Source organism: Mastigoproctus giganteus, chromosome 4 (assembly GCF_048544385.1).
Source record: "Mastigoproctus giganteus isolate SK-2022 chromosome 4, ASM4854438v1, whole genome shotgun sequence".
Taxonomy (NCBI): Eukaryota; Metazoa; Arthropoda; class Arachnida; order Uropygi; family Thelyphonidae; genus Mastigoproctus; species Mastigoproctus giganteus.
Window position 1 is genome coordinate 3,252,406 of NC_143578.1, and position 22,115 is coordinate 3,274,520.

The following is a 22,115-nucleotide window of genomic DNA, read 5'->3' on the forward strand; positions in this document are numbered from 1 at the left end:
ACTGAGAATGTCTGATTGTCAGGCAGTTACGTGCACTGCCCACAGTTGTTATGCTGCTCTATTTCTTATGGTCATTGTACACCTGAACCTACTCTGGCTACACATCACTGGGCCTATTGAAAGTCAGGATTTTTCAAAATTTAATGACTTTACAGCATTTATTTTAATGATGTAAAAATGTAATAAGAATAAAAATTATCAGCTATTGTGAACTTTTAATGTGTTAGAAAATGAGATGTTAAAGAATTTACAATTTTATTAACATTTTATACATTTATTTTTTCATCCCTTTTCTTTTATTAGCAAATTTCCTCTGCTTTTCTTTGCCTGCAAACAAGGATCCTTTTCTTCCTTTTTTATTTGTTTCTTTGGCTGAAAACAAGGATCTTTTTCTTGCTTTTTTATTTGTTTCTTTGCCTGCTTTTCTTGGCCTCTTTCGTTTAGTATTCTCCTGCTGGTTGTCTTTGGAATGGCTGAAAGTAATTTAAAATAAAAATGGCAATTTTATTGACATTTTTTTTTTTTTTTTTTTATGTGAAAGCATTTTTGGCAGCACCTACTACATTTTCAGACTGAAGCAAAAGCAACTGGTAACAAAGTTTTCTTACGAAAGTGATGCAAATGACGTCACTTCCTAAATAGCACCAACGATGCTAACTCAGGCACTGATTTTGATTTGGTAGAGTAAGTAGCCCGAAATGTTTGAAATAACAATTTATTAGCTATTAACATTAAGTTTAAAGTTAACTAGGAGTATAATGTAATAACTACTAACAGTGATTAGGTTGAGTATTTGCTGGATCGTTAATGGTAGTTATTAGTAATAATAGTGAATATTTTAACTACTATATACAAAAAAAAAAAAAAAAAAAAAAAAAATGTAAGAAATGATAACTCGTTTCGATTATTTGTATCCGACCTGAGCAAGGGTCGGGATGAGCTCGTGCAGACCTCTAGTATATGGTTAGTAGTTATACTGTATAGTATAGCTATTAGTATATGATTAGTAGTTATAGTTAACTATGAATAGGAGTATATAGTAGTATACGGTTAGTAGTTATACTCCTAAAACTAGTATTGTGTAGTATATACAGGATACAGTTACATTATTATGACCATCTACCTAGTATCCAGAATATGAGCCTTTCGCAGCATGCACTGCAGCCAGCCGCCGTGGGAGGGACTCAAGTCCGCAGAAGGTTGCTACGGGTATCTGTGACCACGCAGACTGCAGTGCATGCCGGAGTTCCTGTAGGTTCCTTGGTGGAGGATCCATTTGTCTGATGTGTCAATCGAGGTAGTCCCATAGATTTTCACTTGGGTTATAAGATCTGGGGAATTCGGTGGCCAATGGAGTAGCCTGAAGTCTTCGTCATGCTCTTCAAACCATTCACGGACAATTCTTGCGACATAGCATGCATGGCGCATTGTTTTGCTGATAGATACCGCTGCCCCCAGGGAACATGGCCAACATGTACAGGTGTACCTGATCAGCGATGATCGATCGATAGGTAACCATTTGCATTCAGGGTGCCCTCCAGAGGTATCAGCGGACCCAAGCCATGCCATGAAAACATTCCCCAGACCAGCATGCCTTCTGCCAACAATCGTGTCCGGGTGTCTGTTCTCAGAGGTTTCACGCCTAACATGCCATCATCCATCCACTCAGCGGAGAAGGCCACCCGTTGCCACTCAGTTGGGGTCCAGTGTCAGTATTGCTGTGCAAACTGACGGCATTGTTTGCAATGAACGGCCATCAGCATGGGTGCTGTCACCAAGCGTCTGCTCCGGAGCCCAATGCGCAACAGGGCTTGCTGCACCATCATGTTGGAGACCTTTCTGGTGGCCCTACTATTCATTTAGACGCTAAGTTGAGCGTCCAAATGCACTGATTGGTCCTGACCAACCGTTTCAGCCAATGTTCACCTCTGGGATCAATGGCGCATGAGGCTCCAGAATTGGCACGTCGGGTTGTTAAAACTGTCCCATTCGTCCAGTCTTGATACACTTTCACCACTCTGCTGTTTCGGAAATGCTGGCAACCCCTGGCTCAATAGCCGATGATCATGCCTTTTTCCAGGTCTGATAGGTCTGCTTTGCCCACGACAGAGGCTGTTACTGTGTTCATGGATGCTGAACATCAAGCCTTATATGCTTGCGGTGTGTAAACATGCGGTGTGTGCGCTGTATGATTTGCTAGGCACATGTGTCTGCATTTGGGGGGGGGGGGGTCATAATATTGTGACCGGACTTTTGTAGTTTTTACTACTACCTTTATAGCTAACTAGGAGTATATTGTTAGTAATAATAACTACTAACACTAACTGGTTAATAGTTAACCACTAACAGTAACTAACAGCGAATGGGAGGTGTATTTGCTGGATGGTTAACCGTAGTTAGTAGTAGTAATAATAGTTAATATTTTAACTATTGCTGGAAGAGTTAGTAGTAATAGTAGTCATTAACTGTTATTACTACCAACAACTCTTCCAGTGTTGGACTTCTTCCTCCAAAACTGGAGTAAGAAGTCAAAGAACTTTGTTGCTGCTGTGGCATTGTCATCCATAAATTGGTCATCACCTTCAGGATAAAGAGTAGGGTTACTGACATTTGACTTTCCACTACTTACTCTACCAAATTAATGTTAGTGACCGCATTAGCGCCACTTACGAAGTGATGTAATTTGCATCATTTCTGTTTGACATAAAACATCTATTGTGCATACAGGGTATACATGCTGCTGCTTTTTTTTTCTTATATTCATTGCTTTATATCATTCTTAGGATCTAACCTCCAAATATGCCGAAGTTTGGTATTGAGAAATAACCAAATTTCACGTATCCAACAAACCATCTGTTTTCACATTCATATAAAATTAAAGAATATTAGACAGAATGAACACTAACACTTCAGTGTAATTTCTGCAACCACTAATAATGCCCTTCATATACAAAAATGAAAGAATATTGTAATGAGTGAAGATAAAAGCAAACAAAAGGTCAAATTAATTTGCCATATAGGAAATGGCACTAACTATTCACTGATTTGTTATCAAGGTTTAGTGGAAGAATAGTTAAAAAAAGTCTTGTTTTACGGTCAAATATCAACCAACTGGCTTAAAGCCCTAATTTTGACAGCGTGGCCAAATAAATTGCCAAGAACTCTTTGCACAACTCTTATGCGATTACAGTTCATTTTAGTAAATGAATTGTAATCTCATAAAATCAGCAAAATGAAAAATCACCACATGCTATCCCAACTTTAATTACACAGGTTTCCATAACAAAATTATAGAACTGAAAAGGCCAAAATGGCATCAGTTAAATTGTGAGAAGATACGCTGTCATCTTCTCCTGTGTTTTACTGTCAATACAGGCAATCCCCGACTTACATGATACTTGACTTATGGAAATTCAACTTTACATAAGTTTTTGCCAGTGCAAACTTAACAAAATCATGGAAATGTATTTTGCATCCCATACGGATAAATGGAGGTATCGTGAAAATATCGTAATGTGAACCCAATAACACGTTTTTTGTGGTAATTCATTCCAAGACCTCGGAAGTTGAAATTTTCACTATATAACTAAGCTATTTATCTCTCTAAAAAGGTATTTTTATAATGGAAATTGCACTACACTATCATCGTTATCATATGTTCCGTTATAAGAATCAATTTTGAATGCCTTTGTGATATTTTTCTAAAACACGTTTCTAGAGGTCACTACCATAAAACAAATTTGTACTTTCTGGTTTATTGGGATTTTTCTGTTAGCACAATCTATTATAAACAGGTAGTAAACTCGATCTTATTGCATTTGCGATAATACTCATAACTGGAATTCTGTGGGTTTTTGCATTACAGTATTATGGTGAAATGAGTTCCCATTCACTGAAATCTTCAATCATATAAAAAACAAATTTTCAGTATCTTCTCTTCATTCCTATTTACTTATTACAATGGTGGATGGAAAGGGACCAACGGAAAGTGGCAGTGCTAGGAAACGAAACAAACTTGATTTAGAAATGAAGATGGTTAAGAAGTACAAAGCAGGACAAATTTTGTCATCTATTGCATAAAAATTAGGTCTCGCTGCTTCAACAGGGAATACTATTTTAAGGGACAGTGCACATATAAAAGAACACGTTAAAGGATCAATACATTTAAGACCAACAGTGATCACAAAACAGCATTCAGGTGCTATATCAAGGATGGAAAAGCTATTAATAATATGGATGGAAATTCAGATTCAGAAGCAAGTGCCCCTGAATCTAATGGCCACTCAAACAAAAGCAAGAAGTATGGATAAGTATGCCGAACTCCAAGCCAAGTTCATGGCAAGCAATGGGTGGTTTATAGGTTCAAGCATTGCGCTGGTTTCCAAAACATTAAAGTATGCGGTGAAGTTGCCAGTGCCAATTCTGAAGCTGCATGAAATTTTGGGATGTGTTGGAAAAAACCTCTTCTAAATCTCCACAGCCCTCAACTCCGTTGCCAAAATTAACTCTCCAGCTTATCAGCTGGAGAGTTAATTCTGGCAACGATGCTCAAGAGCTGACGTAATGCCTGTCTCCTCAAAAAAAATCGAATAAATAATTCTATTTACATGTTCGTTGAACATTTTTTTGCTTCAATCAAATTCAGTGTGCATAGTTGTGAGTGCTGCATAAGCATTTAAGGAAATTTCGACTTATGCAGAGTTCTGTTGAGCACAACCCTTACATAATTCAGGGAGTGGCTGATTTAGCTACCTAATAAATGCAAAAAAATAAAATTCAAATTATTATTTTGACAGTGCTGAAGCTTGTTATTAATATCTGCATTAGATTTTTGGAGGAGGGCCCTGCTTCCTCCACCTGCAATAAGCTAACTACAGCCAAAACTGAAGACGACTTTGGAAATTCCTCATCATTAAACAGAATCAAATCAAATTGCAGACAGCACTGGCATGGAGAATTGTGTAATAAATATAATTAAATGTATGCAAGTAGAACAAACTGTGCCTTTACCATGAATTTTCTATCTTAATGCATAATATACTTGCTAACTAAATATGTAAAAATATTATGGCTCACTTACTTGGCTTCTTCTTTATGGATGTATGTATTCACAGCCTATATATATATAAATGAATATCAATATATAAAATAATTAATACTACACTGTTAACTCATCTTTATATATAAATTTAAAAATATTAATTTGCTGAAATTATAGCATCTCCTGTAAAATAAACATTTTTATGTAAAATTTATATACATTTATTTCATGTCATTCTAGCCTATACCGGCATTTGTTAATCAAATAAAAAAAAAAAAAATACAATATAAATAAACCAAAATAAGTTTTACCAGGCACCCTTACAGAATTTAGGTAGTCAATTTTTGTTGTTGTTAGCTGTCTGCTAAATCATGACACCTGCAAAGATCCACTGGTGTTCATGAATTAGTACACGTTCATTTATATTTTCTGAAGGAGACAGCAAGAGAGTGCATTGATCCATTGAAGTTAATTATGAGGGCATCATTGGACTCAGTAGAAAATTCCTCTGGAATTCCAACATATTGCCAATATGTAAAGACAGTTCTAAGAGTGAAGTCAGTAACTGTGGAGAGGTAGTCTGACTTTAATGGTAGGGAAAATCTTAGAGGCAATGTTTAAGGGACATTTAGATAGATATGGCATGAGCACAACGTGGTTTTGTAAAAGGAAAATCATATTTAACTAATAAACTGGTAAGCTGTTAGACAGTAACTCATGAGTAGATGTAGGGAACAATTTAAAAATATTTTATTTGGATTTTAGTAAGGCGTTGGATTCAGTCCCTCATGAGAGGTTACCGTATAAGCTGGAACATACTGGGATTACTGGAAATATTCTAAGATGGATTGTAGGATGGCCACAGGCAGAAGGTTGTGATCAACGGATATTCTTCAGATTGGTGTAACATCAGAAGCGGGATCCCACAACGACCTATTCTTGGATCACTGCTGTTTTGGATTTTCATAAACAATATCAATGAAGGGATAGAGGACATGATATCAAAATTTGCAGATGATATAAAGATTGGGAGAGTCATTAATGATCAGTGCCAAGCAGCATTCCTTCAGGACAACTTGAACAGGCTTCAAGAATGGTCATAAAAGTGGCAGCTATGTTTTAATGGAGCGAAACTACTATTCCACAAGTGTAAGACTTGAGGAATAGTAACTCCAAAACAACTAATACACTTGTTGAGGTTGAAGAAAGGGAACTAGAAGTTAAGATAAATGTAGACATGAAGTTTTCTGAGCAGTGTAAACAGGTGGCTAAAAAAAGCCCATGATGTCCTATTGATATTATCAAGCAATATCCCATAGAGATAGGGAGATCATAATCTCACTGTATAAAGAAATTGTAAGATTGCATTTTCTTGTCCAAGTAAAATATGGAGATGGGTTTCAGGAAGCTCAATGTCTTTTTGAAGACCTTGATCTTCTTGAAAGGGTCCAAAGACAGGCAGATAAGAGTAATTGTGTAGACATGAAGTTCTCTGAGCAATGCAGACAGGATGCCAGAATAGCTCATGGTTTTGTCAATGATATACAGGAACTTTGCTAGCAAGGGTAAGGAGGTGATTATCCCATTGTAGAAGGCAATGGTTAGGCTGCATCTTGAGTACAGGTCTGCAAGCCTCATTTTAGGAAGGATGTAGATCTGCCGGGTGCAGGGAAGGGCAACAAGATTGGTGAAGGGAACAAAAGCATGGTCTTACCAAGAAAGACTTAAGTCCTGCAAATTACAAAGATAGACATTGAGCTTCTTGAAAGGGTGCAAAGATGGATAACTCGCCTGGTGAGATCAGCCAAAGGGCGTCCACATCAGAAATGAGTTTGAATATGTGAGTTGCACAGCTTGGAAACTAGACACCTTAGAGGAGACTTGAACGAGGTCTCTAAGCCCTGAGAGTCAAAAGTAAACTGAATGAGGCCCCTAGTTCTAGAATCATTTCATGGTTATAAATGATTCTGGAACCTAGGGGCCATAAATTCATGTTATGTGGGGGGGGGGATGTTTAGACCGGATTGCAGGAAGTTTTATTTTAGCCAGCGAGTTATAAATTACTGGAATAAGCTACCTACATGAATGGTTGAGGTGACAGTTTAGGGAAATTCAAAAGGTCAGCTGTATAATTACATACAGGAGGAGGGGAGGAAATGCATAGTTTGTCTATTTACTTTTCTTTTATTATTTATTATTATATTTAATTTTATTATTATTATTATTTTATTCCTTTTTTTGGCTGATGCAGCATAAGCCTTAGGATTCCTTGCACCATACGGCCATTAGAAATACTAAATTGCAGCGACTGGAGACTAAGCACCTGTGAGATTAGCATTAGCATTAGCATTAGTAGAGGCATTTGATGCAAGAAAGCAAGCTTATGCAGCATCAGCCAAAAAAAAAAAAAAAAAAAACCACTTCCACTTCACCCCTCTGTTCGTTCAAAATACCTGTCCAGCTGAGCCTTAAACTTATTTAGGCTATCAACTTCCACCACAAGGGATGGAAGTCTGTTCCACCAACCTACCACTCGCTGGCTAAAGGCAAATTTCCGCACGTCTATCCTACATCTGTCTTTCCTCAATTTGAATTTATGCCCTCTCAGGTGATTATTCTGAGCTAGAGGAAGAATCCCATCAGCATTGAGCATGCTTAAACCATTCAAGGCTTTATACACCTCTATCAGATCACCTCGCTGGTGCCTAGTCTCCAGACACTGTAATTTGCAAAACTTAAGCCTTTCTTCGTAAGAGCACCCCTTTGTTCCATTCACTAATCTTGTTGCCCTTCTCTGTACTCGTTCCAGCAGCTCTACATCCTTCTTGAAATGAGGCCTCCAGACCTGTATACAGTACTCTAGGTGTGGCCTGACCATCGCCTTATACAATGGAATAATCACCTCCTTATCCCTGCTGGAAAAATTCCTGTATATCATTGACAATACTCCATGAGCTACTCTTGCAGCCCGTCTGCACTGCTCAGGGAACTTCATATCTGCCTGCACAACCACCCCCAAGTCCCTTTCATTCTCTACCACTGTCAGTGTTGTACCATAGAGTTGATACGTTGCTCTGGGGTTGCTGTTTCCTATGTGTAGTACTTTACATTTGTCAATGTTAAACTTCATTTGCCACCTCTCAGCCCATCTGCTCAACCTTTCCAGATCCTGTTGCAGAAGCATAGTGTCAGTAGTGTCCTTGACAACCCTGCCAACCTTTGTATCGTCTGCAAACTTGGACATTAATCCCGATATACCATCATCAATATCATTTATAAATACAGAAAACAATAATGGACCCAACACTGAGCCCTGAGGGACTCCACTAATAACATCAGTCCACGATGAGCAGTGTCCATTGATTACCACTCTCTGTCTTCTCCCCCTCAACCACCCCTTTATCCATAGCAGCAATTTGCCTCCAATGTCACACTGCTCCAATTTGTGTAGCAGTCTTCCATGTGCAACAGTATCAAAAGCCTTTCTAAGATCCAAGTATATAATATCAAAGTTATTCCCTGCATCCAGTTCTTTTGTGACTGCATCATAGTATCCAATCAAGTTGGTCAGGCAAGACTTCCCCTTAACAAAACCATGCTGTGTCTGAGCTATAACTGAAGTCTTGTCTAAATGATCCTGCAGTGCGTCTTTAACCAGTGCCTCCATTAATTTTCCTGGAACAGAAGTCAAGCTCACAGGTCTATAATTACTTGTGTCAGCCTTTGATCCTCCTTTGTGAATTGGGGTCACATTTGCACATTTCCAGTCTATGGGTACCTCCCCTGAGTCCAAGGAAGCTCTCATAATTATGGCTAAGGGTTTGCTTACTTCCTTTGCTGCCTCCTTTAATATAACTGGATAGATCCCATCCACCCCGGGTGCCTTTCTTGTGTTTATCTTCAACAGTTTCTCCTCCACTTTACTCCCAGTTATTTCAAGATTCTGTAACTTACTGCTAGAGTTGAATACACCTCTGGCATTCCCCTCGCTGAATAACTCCTCATGTGTGAATGTCGATGTAAAATATTCATTTAGTTTGTTAGCCACCTGAGCAGGATCATCAACACTTGACCCATCAATATCAAGTGGACCAATCTGATTCATCCCTTTCCTTCTAGAGTTTACATAAGTAAAGAACTCTTTGCTGTTTTTCTTTGCATCCCTTGCCAAGGATTTCTCGTAATCTGCCTTCGCCTGCCTAACCTCCTTTGTAACTTGGTTGCATATCAACTTGTATCTATCATAGGCTTCTGTGTCATGTGTTAATTTGTAAGTATCCCATGCATTTTTCTTCTCTGCCATATGCCTCATTAGTTCATCTGACATCCATTTTGGCCTAAACCTTGAACAATATTTCTTAGTTGGTATGTAAAGCCTAGTAGCTTCCAAGATAAGTTCTTTGAATGCTTCCCATTTTGAATTTGCTGTTGGTAACATCATCAGTTGGTCCCACTGTATAGAATTTAAATACTGTCTCAGTCCATCGTAGTCGCCTTTACGGAAGCAATAACCCTTCCCTTTACCCCTAATGGTAGTTACCTCTTTGAGTAAATCCCACTTCAGCACACTGTGATCACTGCCACCTAGTGGTTCGTTTATCTGCAGATTCTTAATGCATGAAGAATCACTGCTGATAATCAAATCAAGAGTATTACTCCCTCTAGTTGCCTCCCGAACATGCTGATGTAGAAAACAATCATCCAATAAATCCACAAAAGCCCTGCTAGTGTGTGAGTATCCAGCCCCCAAATTCCAGTCAATATCTGGGAAATTAAAATCTCCCATTATAAGACACTCTGATTTACTGGCCCACTCTATTTCCCTGTACAGAGATGATCTGCCTGAGGTTTTTAAGGTTTCGAATGGATTATGCAAGTCAATAAGGGGGCATAAATTCAAATTGAGGAAGGATGGTTGTAGAACAGATGGCAGAAGATTGCCTTCAGCTGGTTGATTGTTGGAACAAACTTCCATCTGTTGCTTTTTTGTACCATACACCACTACTACTACTAATAATAAACTTGCACGGTGAGATTGGCAAAAGGGTGACGGTATGAGGAAAGACTTTGATTATGCTATAAATATTGGCAACCAGGCACCTTAGAGAGAACCTGACTGAGTTTATAAGGCTCTGAGAGGGATTATTAAAATGAAGGTGGAATTTTCACTGTTAAAGAATCCAAGAACTAGAGGCCATAAATTCAAATTACAGGGGAAGAGGTTCAGACTAGACTGTAGGAAGTTTTCTTTTAGCCAGCGAATCATTGAATACTGGAACAATATGCTTCTGCAGGTAGTTCTCCTGGTAAATAGCCAAGATCATGTATAAGTATAGTGCGAAAGCATCAATAATACATAGCCAAATCTGAATTAACATAATGTTAGCAAAACAGCATCATTTTAAGTTATATCTCAAATTGTGAATACCTTCACAATGAGTTGCCATGATATTGCACTACTTCGAATAAGTAACATTAGTCTTCTCCTCAGGTGAAGTGTTACTTATTCGAAGTAGTGCAATATCATGGCAACTCGTTGTGAAGGTATTCACAAGGCCGCCGTAGCCTAGTGGTCAGGCGCGCGGGTGCATAAGTACATGTGTCTTGAGTGACCGGGGTTCAAGCCTGTGACTGCTGAATACGGTGCTGTTTCTTGTATTCTGTCTATCTTGTGAACTCCTCTGATCATTTGGTCGTCCCGGAGTATAAACAGAAAATTTATTTTTTATTTATTAGATGAAACTGACAGTTTGAAGAAATTCAAGGTCAACCGGATAGTTACCAATGTGAGGACGGATGCACATAATTTGTACTTTCTTATCTACTTTATTTTATTTTATTTTTTCGAGTGCAGCAAAAGCCTGTGACTTCCTTTCACTATAATACTAATACAAAGTCTTTCTTCAGTTGCTTTCCCAGTGGGCACCACTTAAAATCAGTTTCATACTTGTTTTATATGAATTTTAAAATTAAAATTTTAAATTTCATATAAAACAAAAAGAGGAAGCTCTTATCCTGGTTCAAGCCGTAGATGTTTCTATTCACATGCAATCTTTAAGGTTCAAGATTACAGTTAACACCTGAAGCAATTAATGATCTTGGCTATTTAGACTATAAAGCGTTTAGGGCTAAAGCCTCAAGCTATGGAAAAGTCTAGACTATGTATAAGTATAGTGCAGAAGCATCAATAATACATAGCCAAATCTGAATTAACAGAATGTTAGCAAAACAGCATTGTTTTAAGTTATATCTCATATTGTGAATACCTTCACAACGAGTTGCCATGATATTGCACTACTTCGAATAAGTAACACTTCACCTGAGGAGAAGACTAATGTTACTTATTTGAAGTAGTGCAATATCATGGCAACTCATTGTGAAGGTATTCACAATATGAGATATAACTTAAAATGATGCTTTTTTGCTAACATTATGTTAATTCAGATTTGGCTATGTATTATTGATGCTTTCGCACTATACTTATACATGATCTTGGCTATTTACCAGGAATGCTAATATATACCATTGTAAACTGATGCATATAGGTGGCCACATCAGTAGCTTAGTAGTTACTAAACAGTGACATAATGGACTGGCACAACTTCATGTGGATGGAAGGAAAATCGTCTGTTATAAAATAAAAATAAAAACCAACAGTAATGAGAAATTCAATTTTGCATCATAAATGTTTGACTGCAACAGTAAAATACTTGGCTACAGGCAGAAGTTACAAAGACAATTTTCTGCTGTGATGTTGCTGCAGCCATTGGAAATTATTCTAGAAACCCACAAAGTTATTGTAACGGTAAGGTGCTTCTCCATTCAGTTCTCCCAGTTAAATTAAAGTAGCATGAAACTTACAGCCACTGTTTTAACTGTATTAATTGATTAGTAGCAGAGTGAAGCTGAGAACAAAGCGCTCCAGAGCAAATAACTATTTAGATCTGTGAGTAGACTTTTGAAGGACAAGGCCCTCCAAGATTTCTCTCAATATATTCCAGTATGGTTCCATCCAAAATGATATATGAAGAAACTTGAAGCCTTCAATGTCAACAGATTAAAAAATAAAGTATACCACTCTTTGGAAGCAACTAGATATGCTTTCTCATGACAATTCCTACAGACATTGTAATTGCCACTATTTTCCATTTCTAGTCCCCACCCCCAATATCAGTGCCAGTAATGATGATATGAGGACAAAATGTCAGTTCATAATGATCAAAATAGACTTCTTTTGCAAGATGGTATTTTTTATCTTTACAATTATATAAACTCTAGAAGGAAGGGGATGAATGAGGTTGGTCCACTTGATCATTCGACTGTTGATGATCCTGCTCAGATAGCTGACAAATTGAATGAGTATTCTGCATCTACATTCACACATGAGGAATTCTGTAGAGGAGTGGAGAACAGAAGCTTATTAAACTCTAACAAGAAGCTCAATGATTTTGTAATAACAGAGCAAAGTGGAGAAGAAATGTTCAAGTTAAACATACGAAAGGCACCTGGGTGGAGGATGGGATCTATCCAGTTATATTAAAGGAGGCAGCAAAAGAAGTAAGCAAACCCTTAGCCATAATTACGAGAGCATCCTTAGACTCAGGGGAAGTCCCCATTGACTGGAGATGTGCAAATGTATCCCAAATTCGCAAAGGGAAATAAAAGGGTGATACACGTAATTACAGACCTGTTAGTTTTAACTTCTGTTTTGGGGAAAATAATGGAGTCACTGGATAAAGAAGCACTGCAGGATCATCTAGACAAGACTGCAGTAATAATTCAGACACAGCAGTTAAGGGGAAGTCTTGTGTGACTAATTTGATTAGATACTATGACGTGGCCACAAAGGAACTGGATGCAAAAAATAATTTCGATATCATATACTTGGATTTCAGAAAAGCTTTTGATACTGTTGCACATGGAAGACTATTACAGATATTGGAGCAGTGTGGCATTAAGGGCAAGTTGCTACAATGGATAAAAGGGTGGTTGAGTGGGAGAAGACAGTGGTAATCAATGGACACTGCTCTTTGTGGACTAATGTTATTAGTGGAGACTCCCAGGGTTCAGTGTTAGACCCATTGTTGTTTTGTATATTTATCAATGATATTGATGAAGGTATTCAGGCTTAATATCCAAGTCTGCAGATGATACAAAGGTTAGAAAGGTTGTTAATGACAGTACACTGCTGCAATAGGATCTAGAAAAGTTGGGCAGATGGGCTGAGAAGTGGCAAATGAAGTTTAACATAGACAAATGCAAAGTACTGCATATGGGTAGAAGTAACACAAGAGAAACATACCAACTGTGTGGCACTACACTCAGGGTCATATAGAATGAAAAAGACCTGGGGGTAATTGTGCAGTTTTGAAGTTTTCTGAGCGGTGCAGCCAGAGCAGGGCATGGGCTCTTGCCAATGATATACAGGTATTTTGCTAGTAGGAATAAGGAGGTGATTATCTCTTTGAATAAGGCAATGGTCAGGCCACACCTTGAGTACTGCATACAGGTCTGGAGGCCTCATTTTAGGAAGGATGTAGAATTGCTATACAAGTACAGAGAAGGGCAACAAGATTGGTGAGGGGAATAAAGGTGTCCTCTTACCAAAAAAGGCTTAAGTTCTGCAAATTGCAGCATCTGGAGACTAGGCACCTGCAAGGTGATCTGATTGAGGTGTACTCGGCCTTGAATAGGTTTAGCAAGCTCAATGCTGATGGGATTCTTTCTCTTGCTCAGATTGCGAAACTGAGGGAGCCTAAATTAAAATTGAGGAAAGACAGTTGTAGAACAGATGAGTGGAAATTTGCCTTTAGCCAGTGGGTAGTTGATTGCTGGAACAAACTTCCACCTGTCGTTGTGGAAGTTGATAGTTTAAATAAATTCAAGGAAGAACTGGACAAGCTTTTAGAGCAAATGGATGTGTGAAATGGGATTTTTTTTTTTTTTTTTTTTTTTTGGCTGATGCTGTATAGGCTTGCTTTTTTGCATCATATGCCTCTATTAATGCTAATGACAGTTTTGAACAGGTAAAAAAAAAAAATGCTTTGAATAGATATAAATACATGTTTTTCAAATTTCTTTGGTAGTAAATTGTATTTTTGACAAGGAAAGACTTCAATATGTTGCTGTGCTATATTTAATTATTCACTTAGCACAAATTACCACAAAATAAATGAATGTGTACAGTGGTTCCCAAACTTTTTCTAGTCACTGCTCCCCTGGTTCCATAAATGCATCTCCAACATCCCCCCCCAGCCCTAACTTATAAAAATATTTTTCAGAGTAGAAGACTGCATGATCGGAGAATGTCAAGTTTAAAGTCACTTAGAAGGAGTATTAAATCACCACGTTTAGTAATCTGGAGTTGATTTTTTTGCTTGGAGTTAAGTTGGTTAATCACACTAAAACCATATCCTACCAAATATAATGTTGGGAATGCAATAAGTAGCTTCTTAACCACTGTCCATAATGCAGGATAGCAATCAGAAATTTTCTTCTGTAACCAAAACTCCTGATAAGATTTCTTAATCTTCAGTTTCAGCTCAATATCACTTTGTAATTGAATTAGTTTTTCCTCTAAGTCTAATACCCCCAACTTCCTCAATATCTAAAAATGGATTCATCACCCAATCTGGAATTTTTATCAAAAGAAAATCCTTAAATCATTCAGGTATATCTTTATGCGGTGTATAACAAAAGACTTGCAGATCATCATCCTGTATCCCACCAATCTTTTCTAGCTCAGACAGAGAGGGAAATTGATGTAGCTCGCGATGGCCTATATTGCGCTTGAATAAAGTCAACTTTGAAAGAAAAGTGGATACTACAGATTTGGCTTTAATAAGGTTAATATCATTTCCTTGCAACTGTGAATTCATTTCACTGAACTTTGCAAATAGTTTAGACAAATATACAAAGTCATGCCTGATATTTTTAAGTTTATCACTAAGAAAAGCACCTTTCCCTTCAAAAAACTCCACAACAGAGTCAAAAAGGTTAAAAAAGCTTCTTACGCAGTTGCCTTTTGATTGCCAATGAACTTCAGTATGAAGCAACAAATGTTGAAAATCATCATTCTCAACACAAAATTCCCAGAATAGTCTAATGTTGAGAGCATGCGCTTTGATTTTATTACCACCAGTAATGACAGTGTGTAATGACTTGTGAAGGTGATCACTAAGGTTTTTTGCAACCAGATGTTGACGATGAATGACACAGTAAATGATAAAGATATTTGGTACAACTTTCTTCAAGTATGCAACACAACCACGGTAGCAACCAGTCACTAATGGAGTTGCATCCATAGCAAGAGCATGTTAGCAAGTGGAATTTTCTTGTCTTTAAAGAAATTCTCAACAACACGAAATATTGACTGACCTTTAATATCTGTTTCTAATTGCCTTGCTTCTAGCATATGTGTGCTTTAACTTAACTTTCATCTTTTATAAAGTGCACATATGCTAGAAGCAAAGGTTCATTGCCTGGCAAAGTTGACTTATCTAGTGGTAATGCAAATTCTGTAGTCCTTGGTATGCTGCACAACACATCTTCCACATTCTCAGCCATTTCATCTATGTGTCTTTGAACTGAATTGTTGCTTAGAGAAATACTCTTAATTACTTCATGTGGTGACTTACTGTAAAACAGTAAGCAGAACCTCACTTACTGCTAGTAAGATGAGTTCTTCACCAATTGTATGTGGCTTTCCAGACTTGGCAATCAACAATGAAATATTGTATGATTCATGCAAATCATCAGTTTTTCGTTGTGAGGCATTACAAAATATACTTGGCAGTGGCCACTTGCAATTTAACACGAAGTGTTGAAAAAATGTTAAATTCGCCTGCAATGTCAGGGTGTGCCTTCAATGTCAGGACAATAGTTCCTGAAAATGCTGTAGTCAGACGAGGGTGAATGATTTTCATTTATAATTTGAAAATGGAATCTTGTCAGTTCTGCACACCATTCGTGCGACACCCTGTGTAATTACTTAGCAAATATGCACAAATATTCGTGCTATGTGCTAACCTGAACAGAAGTAAATAAGTGATCAACACACTCAGGAAGATCCAGCCTCAAACTCCCCTGTGCCTCCCCCTTGCTTCTTTTTGCCCTCCTAGGTAAGCCCACTTTGGGAACCACTGTTTTAGTATATTGATAAATATTAAATATCTTCATATTGGCAATGGTATATCACTGAAATTGATGTGTGGATTTGGATACATGACATGAATGAAAATGTTATACTGTACTTTTTATTGTCACCTATATCAGCTACAGTACAACTTAGACATCAAAATAAAAAATGTTCAATATATTGGTCATGAAACATCAGTTTATTATATTTTTTGCCATCCTTACTTTCCAATAATTGCAAAATTCAGTACCAGTTGACTTCTTCAGTATGGTGCAATTTTACCCCTGAGGTGTTCAATTAGGAAGTTCATTAGTTTATTCAATTATTGGCTGTGAAAGTGATTACCAAGGTAGTTAAGGCATCACTGATCACACATTTGTTCATTGAGAAGTAGTAATAAAATATAAATATGTGAAAACTCCACTTGAAGAATTCAAAACTGGCTGTTATCTCTTGCAAGCCACTCATGCCATGAAAACTTCAATGAAAGTTCCCTTGCATGTCCTTGGACAGTTGCTGCTAATATGTTTCTTCCTGCCTGCCACTGAGGGGTTAATTATGTGTGTGTGTGTGTGTGTGTGTGTGTGTGGTTATAGCTTATAGTTCTTATAGCCCCAAAGCTTATAGTTCTATAAGCACTGATTCCAGTTGACAGTGGATTCACTCTGATGTCATTACAATGATATCTTTAAAGTACAAAATAACTGAACAAAACAATTCTATTCACACTGTTGAATAACAAAATCGCAAATAAAATATCTAACACCGAACAGTAATGCTGCTCAACATTACATGTTTCTTGGCAAAAATAAAAGTATAATTTTCATTTCAATTAAAATCCAGCTACTTGTTTAAAGTTATACTTATTTTTGCATGTTGAATTATAGGGGTAAAATACCCCTATAATTTTTTCAGTGTGATTTAGAAACACTGTGTGTTTGTGTACACGTGTCTTTAAATCAACAATATAACTTTTATAGAGAAACAACTTTTTCCATTTTTAGGAAATAAGATGTTAAATAATTATGTTTTATAACAAAGATGGTAAAGTTTAAAGCAGGATGAGGAGCTTGTGGTTTAATCAACCAAGAAAATAATGTTTAATTAGGTTTAACCAACCTGGTTAAACATAATTTTCTATTAGCTATTTTGACATTGTTTATTTGGATTTAAGCAAAGCATTTCACTCAGTCCTAAACAAGAAGTTACTGTACAAGCTAGAAGTCTGCACGGGCCTGGCCCTCAAGCCAGGTAACACGAAGGATGTTTGAGCTCAGGCCAGGTAACCCAAATGATGTTCAGGTACAAATAATCATAATGAATTGTTATTTCCAAACATTTCGGGCTATTTCCTAAATATATTTTTTTTAGGAATTTAAATTCTTAAAGGGTTTTTAGAAAAAAAAAGTGTAATAGTTGTCTTTTGACACTTTTAATTGACCAATAAGGTGCATTTTGCCAACGTCTCCAAAATTCACCGAAATTTGTACCCTTTCGTGGAAATGATCCAGTTGTGTATTTTTGCTCAGTAAAGTAGCCTTTACCCTTAAGCGGGCATTAAGTTGCAATTTACATTACATCAAGAGTAAGTCATTATTATATTAGTCATTATGTCCCCCGGCAATGGGTTCCTTTTTAGTTGTATGTGTACGGTAATAAAATTGTACGTGTACAGTATTTATTAAGTGAGATACAGTTAATCCTAGTTCTACTACATCCAAGATTTTGGGTTGACCTACTTTCAATTAACTTGCAACACTTTCTAACCACTTCTTTGCTGACCAATAATTTAGAAATACAGGTAAGTAAGGAGTATGCTTACACATCATTCATACAGTGAGAATTGCCAGTGACAGAAGTGACAGTCAGTTCTAATTTTTTAATTTAAGTAGAGGTGGATATCAATATTTGTTTTGGAATTATATTAAATATGGTAAATTGAAAATGTATTACATTTTCTTTTTTTATATAATTAATATTGATAATTATTATTGAATTTTGAACCTGAAAGTTTATTTATTTTTTATTATTATGTAACTTAAAAGTAATGATAGTGATTTTATTTATATAAAAAGTTTCAATCGGGGTGGGATAAAAATTGGTTCTGGGGTGGAAATGAATTTGAAAAACAAATTCAGGCTCGGGTTGGGCCGGGCCAGGCCATCTAGACTTCGGGCCAGGCTGGGTATAAATAAAAAATATAGGCCTGTGCAGACCTCTAGTACAAGCAGGACACTGTTGAGATCTTGGGAAAAATCCTTAGTTGGACTATAGGGCAAGAGGCAGAGGGTTCTGATTAACAGTTACTCTTCAGATTGGGCTAATGTAAGAAGTGAAATCTCTCAAAGAACAGTAATGAGATTACTGTTATGTGATTTTCTTAAATGATAAAGATGAGGGGAATATAGTGGGATATCTAGATTGAGAGAGAGATATGTTCTAATGATGCATCAAAATGCAAAGTCTTACAACTTAGGAAAGAGCAACTCCAAAATAACTTTCATACTTTTGGGGAGGGGTAGATTAAAAAGAGTAGAAGAAGAAAAGGATTTGGAGTTACAATATGGGAAGGGGGATATGAAGTGCTCTGTGCAATGCAAACAGGTGGCAAGATGGGTCTCTCAAAAATCTCTCAAAGAAACAGTAATGAGATTACTGTTATGTGATTTTCTTAAATGATAAAGATGAGGGGAATATAGTGGGATGTCTAGATTGAGAGAGATATGTTCTAATGATGCATCAAAATGCAAAGTCTTACAACTTAGGAAAGAGCAACTCCAAAATAACTTTCATACTTTTGGGGAGGGGTAGATTAAAAAGAGTAGATGAAGAAAAGGATTTGGAGTTACAATATGGGAAGGGGGATATGAAGTGCTCTGTGCAATGCAAACAGGTGGCAAGATGGGTCTGTTGACGATTTATTAAACACTCACTTGTAAAAATAGGGAGTCATAGTCACTCTAGAAGACAACTGCAATACCACACTTTAAATACTGGAACAAATTTGGAGACCACATCTAAAAAACATCCCCCTCCTTCTTGAAAGGGTCCAGAGATGGGCAACCAACTTTGTTAGATCTGCACATGGGCAATCATATGAAGAAAAGTTTTGAATGTATGGATTGCAGAGCATAGTAAGTAGGTACCTTAAAGGGGACACAATCAAAGTCCATAATGATTGAAGATGAAATGTTCAGTTATAAATTACTCCACAACTAAGGGGCCATAAATTTCAAATTGGCTAAATCTTTTAAAAAAACTACCCTCATGTGCCCGGAAGACATTTCTTGAATAATCACACAATTTCATGAGTATGTCCAACCACTCTGGCTTCAAACAAATCACTGCATGAATACAGCTATTTACTGAATGGTGTGATGTCACTTCATGCCTGGCAGAGAGAACGGGCATGTGCAGGTCACAACTCAAGGTGGATTCCTGGAGTGATGCTCTGAATTCCAGGCCCAAAAAATTTGTACTCATGCCACTCACACATTAACAATCATGTTATTGATTGTTGCTCTTCACAATTGTGAAAGTGCCAGAAAACATGAGATTATCTTAGCAGGCCTTGCATACAACTTTCACAGGTAATTTTCAAAATTTCTGCCAAACTGAACACGTACAGTAACTATAAAAGTCTACATGAACAGTAGATTTTTTTTGAAAAAATCTCTTCTGCAGGTTTGGTATGTAGGAGTTGCAAGAATTACATCACAGTCCACATTCTGTATGAGACATTATACTACACTATACAAGTTTTTCTGATTAAAATGCAAAAATGAATCTGACTATGCTACATGGGTCCAGTTGTAGTACAGTCACTTATGTAGACAATGGTATTTAAAGCTTATATATAAAGACATTTATGTTGCTTACATATAGAGTAATAACAGTTTTTTTTATAAAAAAATAGCTTACAATTTTTAATTTAAAAATCATAAATTTTTTTACATACCTTTGTAATGTCCAATTGTGGCTTCTTTCTGTTAATTTCATCTAGAATTCTCAAATTCTTTTCTTTTTCCTTCGTTGGATCACCAAGATTTGGTTCAAACTATATTCAGAAAAACAAAAATATTTTTTAAAATGTAAAGTAAGATAAATAATCTTCACAAATTGAGCACTTTGGCAAGTACTTTAAACCCAGTTTCTTTCCTAACAACTGGGACTACTTATACAATCCTTGATAAAATGTAGACAAGAAATCTCCTCAGATATACAACTTCTAACCAGAACTGGCCAAGAAGCATGGGGTGTAACTTCATACTTCTTGGTATTATGTTCAGTTCATGTTACCACATGATTTGAACTACCTTCTGCCATTTCTACCCATCAGATTCCTTGGAAGATTTCAGTCAACAGTTAAAGCTCTCTCTGCTTATTTTCTATTTGAGAAAATGCACTACATGAACTGAACCAGCTATATAATTTACATCATTATATTTTACATAATGGTGTAAAATAATTTAAACTGAAATGAGACGTTTTCAAAGTTTTGTTAAGATGTTGTATCTTTTTCCCACTGCTTTGCGTGTGCTTTGTTTGTGTGTAATAATGGGTCCGCAAGAAAAGTGCTTTCAGTAAAACCAGTTTCAATCCCAAGGAAAAGAATCTTCAGTAGCTACTTTTCTTTAAAGAATGCATTTCATTGTGTTCTTTAACATAAAATTCTGTCTCATGCTCTTGATTAGTTATTACTTCTAGTTATTTTCTTTGAAGATAAAAGTGAAAAATCTGGGTTTATATAACATTGACTGAAAATTAAACTTCAATGTTTGTAATGGCAGGTTTATAGAGAGGAGTTTATATTGTGTCCTTCATGATAAGAAATATGGCTCTTAGCTCTTCAGCTGTGTTTGCTAACTTTATAAGAAAAAAAAATTTATAGAAGCCTTCAATATCAGACTAATAATTTTCATTAATTTGTACCCTGAATAATTTCCCTTTTCCCCCATCCCGATTCTGAATGTAAAATTAATTCCAGTATTTGATTATTCTCTGGCTGAATGCAAATTTCTTGCCATCTATTCTCCAGTTATCCTTTTCAATTTAAATCTGTTATCTTGTGTGTGTCACCTAGGGGATGCTTGCAAGAGGCAAAAGTTGATGACATTGTAGAGCAGATATCTTTTAAGGGCACAAAAGGTGATATCTTTGTACACGCCGGCACTAATGACATTAAGTGTACGAGATCTATGGATTTAATTAACAAGTACAGGTTAATGTTGAAAAAAAGTGGCTAGTTAGGGTTAAATTTAAATACGAGTTAGGGTCTGCAAACCTGCCCAGACACGATAGGAGCGAGTATATGATGAGAGCCTTGTCAATCAATTTTGCACAATCTGAAGAGATTGTGCAAGGCTCATGGAGTAGAATTTATTCTGCATGGTCTGTGCTTGTTAACAGAAGTTGAGGGATTGGATACACTTAAATAGAAAGGGTGCAAGAATATTTGCTGATGCTATCGAGGCAGTGTTAGGTGGGTTGAAAACTGCTAGCTTGGGGGAATTCACAGACTATTAGATTAACAGTAGCCACGGGCACAGGTGGAAATGATTCTTGCACTACTTCTATTGGAATGAGCAGCAGCCTGGAAAGCAAGTTGCTGGAGATTTCAGGAATTGCTGAGAGTCATGAAACAAGTAAATACATGGGCTGTGTTAGAATAACTAAGAGTAAGAACAGGTGCATATATACTTGCATGTACACCGATGCTAGGAGTATACTAAATAAATTTGATGAATTTGAAGTGCTGTCAAGACATCAAAGGCAGATATTGTTGGGATATAAGAGACGAGGTGTCACACAGATATAAGAAATGCAGAATTGAAATTTGGGGAGTACAATGTGTACAGAAAGAATAGGAAGGGAGGAGGGGTTATGCTATTAGTTAAGTAACACATAAAATCCAAGGAAGTACAGCCAGTCAACATA

The 22,115-nt window shown here is 36.8% G+C and overlaps 2 protein-coding genes across 2 annotated transcripts in view; one reads left to right on the forward strand and one right to left on the reverse strand.

Moving 5' to 3' along the window:
* The window catches only part of LOC150086339 (endonuclease V-like), a 164,774-nt gene that overhangs the window by 135,802 nt on the left and 6,857 nt on the right, over window positions 1-22,115 (forward strand). The window lies entirely within an intron of this gene.
* The window catches only part of LOC150086340 (ribosome biogenesis regulatory protein homolog), a 67,327-nt gene continuing 45,486 nt past the window's right edge, over window positions 275-22,115 (reverse strand). The window contains exons 10-12 of the mRNA XM_090371278.1: window positions 20,137-20,235; window positions 5,081-5,115; window positions 275-473 (exon numbers count right to left, since the gene is read on the reverse strand). Coding sequence (XP_090227404.1) covers window positions 275-473; window positions 5,081-5,115; window positions 20,137-20,235 — 333 coding nt within the window. The remainder of the gene's footprint in view (window positions 474-5,080; window positions 5,116-20,136; window positions 20,236-22,115) is intronic.